Source organism: Choristoneura fumiferana, chromosome 2 (genome assembly GCF_025370935.1).
Source record: "Choristoneura fumiferana chromosome 2, NRCan_CFum_1, whole genome shotgun sequence".
NCBI classification, from domain to species: Eukaryota; Metazoa; Arthropoda; class Insecta; order Lepidoptera; family Tortricidae; genus Choristoneura; species Choristoneura fumiferana.
Window position 1 is genome coordinate 546,405 of NC_133473.1, and position 2,976 is coordinate 549,380.

The 2,976-nt window shown below is 37.3% G+C and overlaps 1 protein-coding gene across 1 annotated transcript; it reads right to left on the reverse strand.

The window, feature by feature from the left end:
* Positions 1-963: 963 nt before the first annotated feature.
* On the reverse strand, positions 964-2,649 carry LOC141445415 (uncharacterized). Its single transcript, XM_074111256.1, has one exon. The coding sequence runs from the start codon at positions 2,611-2,613 to the stop codon at positions 1,402-1,404; it is 1,212 nt and encodes a 403-aa protein (XP_073967357.1). The 5' UTR covers positions 2,614-2,649; the 3' UTR covers positions 964-1,401.
* Positions 2,650-2,976: the final 327 nt, after the last annotated feature.

The following is a 2,976-nucleotide window of genomic DNA, read 5'->3' on the forward strand; positions in this document are numbered from 1 at the left end:
GAATAGCGTACGCGCGCGAAGCTGCGGTGAAGCTTTAGTAAAAAATAAAATAAATAAAAATAATATGAAGATACCTCTTTAGAGCTTACCTATCTACGCAGGCTTTCTTATAATGATGAGTAACCACAAAAGGGGTTATCTTGAATCTAAAAATATTCTTACTTCATACATAATTATTATTATGACAAATGTTGCTTAAATTTATTTTGTCCTTTTTAGTTTTTTTTTAATGCTGTATTTAGCACACTATACTGAGAAGCAATGGTCACCCTACCCACGGGCAATTCCCTTTGAGATTGTACGAGTGATAGCTTTTCAGGGAAATAAGGGAAGTTTCCACGTGTGCGGCGCGAAAGGGAATAAAATTAGATAGTTTGTTGTGAGTTTTGAATATGTTTAGATTCAGTGCGCGTGTTCGTATTTTTTCCACGGATGTGTATTTTATCGACTCGTTGTTTTGTTACGAGATAATATTCTGTCCTCTTAAGACAAAAGGCGGTACATTAAAAAACGATTTTGAGTTATTAATATACCATTTTGATCAACTGAAGTGGCAGTGGGCCGGCCATATCAGCCGAAGAACCGATAACCACTGGGGTAAACGAGTTCTTGAGTGGAGACCGCGAATCGGCAAGCGTGGCGTGGGATACCGTCAGACTAGGTGGAGCGATGTGGAGGTGGCTAGCAGTAACTGGATGAGAGTGGCCGAGGATCGTGCTCAGTGGCGTGCAATTGGAGAGGCCTATGTCCAGCAGTAGGCTAAGATAGACCGATGATGATATTGTCCAAAGAATTGAGACCCACATGCTCGCTGCCATCCAGTCGAATAAAAAAAAAACCGGCCAAGAGCGTGTCGGACTTGCCGGAAATAGGGTTCCGTAGCCATTACGAAGCAATTACTTAAGTAATAGTTTTCTACAGATTTCGTATTTTGTACGGAATATTCCAAGTTTGAGTGTATAGATTAGCTACCCAAAATTTTTGTTTCCCAATATTTTTAGTTCCATTCGCGTTTTTCCCCACTTTTTTATTTTCCTATGCAGTTGTGTTACCATTAGGTTATTTCTTCGGACGCATTAATTTCTAACAGTTTTTGTTGCTAGACGTATTTTTTTCCATGCGTTTTGTCTCCTAGTCCGCATTATCCTCATGCATCTGTTTTACCCGTAGAACCAGTTCTCAATATTGTTTTATCACATACTATAAAATTATTCTGTCACCATATTACTACTTATAAAAAAGTTTTACCATAAAGAAAACGAATGTATCTAGTTGATCATTGTTTATTCAACTTTATAAAATATAATAACATTAGCCTTTGATATTTCACGATTTAAGTATTTAATATGAAACAAATAATAAAACCTGTGATTATAGACTTATATGTATGTTTAACTATAGTTATATTTTATATTTAAGAATCGATAAAAGTGTTATACATTTATCTAATGAGGATAACCCCTGCAGGTAATTATTTACGATTGACTGAATTTTGTTGTCCATCATCAAATACTTATTGTTGCGTTTTCGAAAAATATCACTTCTTATTTCGTTTTGCAGGTTAATGTAATTTACATCCAACGCTTCTTTCCGTAATTCGCTCAAAAAATACAATAAGTTGGCGTTATTATGTATTCTGTTATTCATTTTTTTGTGCCAGCTTTCGACCACGTTGTTAGTTCTATGCCTGTGCCCATAGCACGTCATTATGGAAACCATGTCCATTTTTAGCCACTGTTTAATCATATACTCATTAAACCGTGTTATTTCAGACATCTGTGGTGACGCTGCCGATATAATCATCCACCCTTCATGAATTTTCAACGCTGGTAAATGAGCTAATGCTGCACACTTTGCGACATGCCTAGCCCCTTCGCGACTACTGGTTGTCCCAAAGATGTCTGCATTTTTGTAAAGGGCCTGTGAATAATGGAAATAACAACCACTGATGGCGGCTGACGGGAATATAGACCGGAGAGCATTTATTGCACCGATTTCGTAGTCAACTTTTATGAATTCTGGCCGAAAAGTTGGTATATTTTGTTCCACTGCCTTGAACAACCTCTCATATGTGCATTGCCGCTTGTCAGGCAGTAATGCATATACACAAGGCACGACTTTTGTATGTTCTTCATCAGAACCGATGTCCACATGTATTGTGTATAACTGAATAAACGGTTTAGGTACACTTTTGAAGGTCCCGTCTAAAAAATAAGTCTTCAAGCCTGTAATCCAGTCTTTACATTCGCTAGTTACACATATCAAAATGTCAGTGTCCTGAACACAAACGAAATTTTTAGCTAAGTTTTCAGGTATAGCAATATCTTCAAAATTGTCGAACTGTGTGTGGGTGGATTTTTGTCGAGCCTTGTACAAAGAATCTCTCACCTTGTGAAATGTCGGTAGTTTATCCGCGTATTCTAGCGATTTTAGTGGGGCCATTTGTTCCCTAAAAAGCGTCGGAATCGGCCGGTAATCAGTAGCCACTTTCTGCTTTAAATCAATTATATTGAGCTCGATGTCTAAGCTCTCAAAGTCTGGAACACAGCAGTGTTTTTTGTCTTTCAGAATGGACTTTTGTGTCGCGTCTAAAACCACTGACCCTTTGCACATTCCTTTTAAATGGCACACCCATATGGACGTGCGAGATTTTTTGTTTGTGCGTTTTAGATAGTGCCGGTATCCCCCTCGCACTAAAATCCTCCCCCATGTGTACTTTTTAAAAATCTAATTTGGCATTCTCCAGTCGAGCCACCGAGAGTTTGGTGATTATCTTCCATGATTTACGAAAATCTAATTAATCTAGTATTGTAAGCAAAGCAAACATAAATATCTTTCAGTAATAATTAATATACAGTAGATGTGCCTCAGTGACATTGCAGTTGTCAATGCATAAACACGTTTTTTATAGTAAGTAGTAAAAAGTATATATTTCTAAAGAGGTTTATATTTTGTCTATGAAGTTATCAATAGGTA

Excerpts from the sequence above, each read along its gene's own strand:
- LOC141445415 (XM_074111256.1), bottom strand. The coding sequence starts at position 2,613 with ATGTGCAAAGGGTCAGTGGTTTTAGACGCGACACAAAAGTCCATTCTG.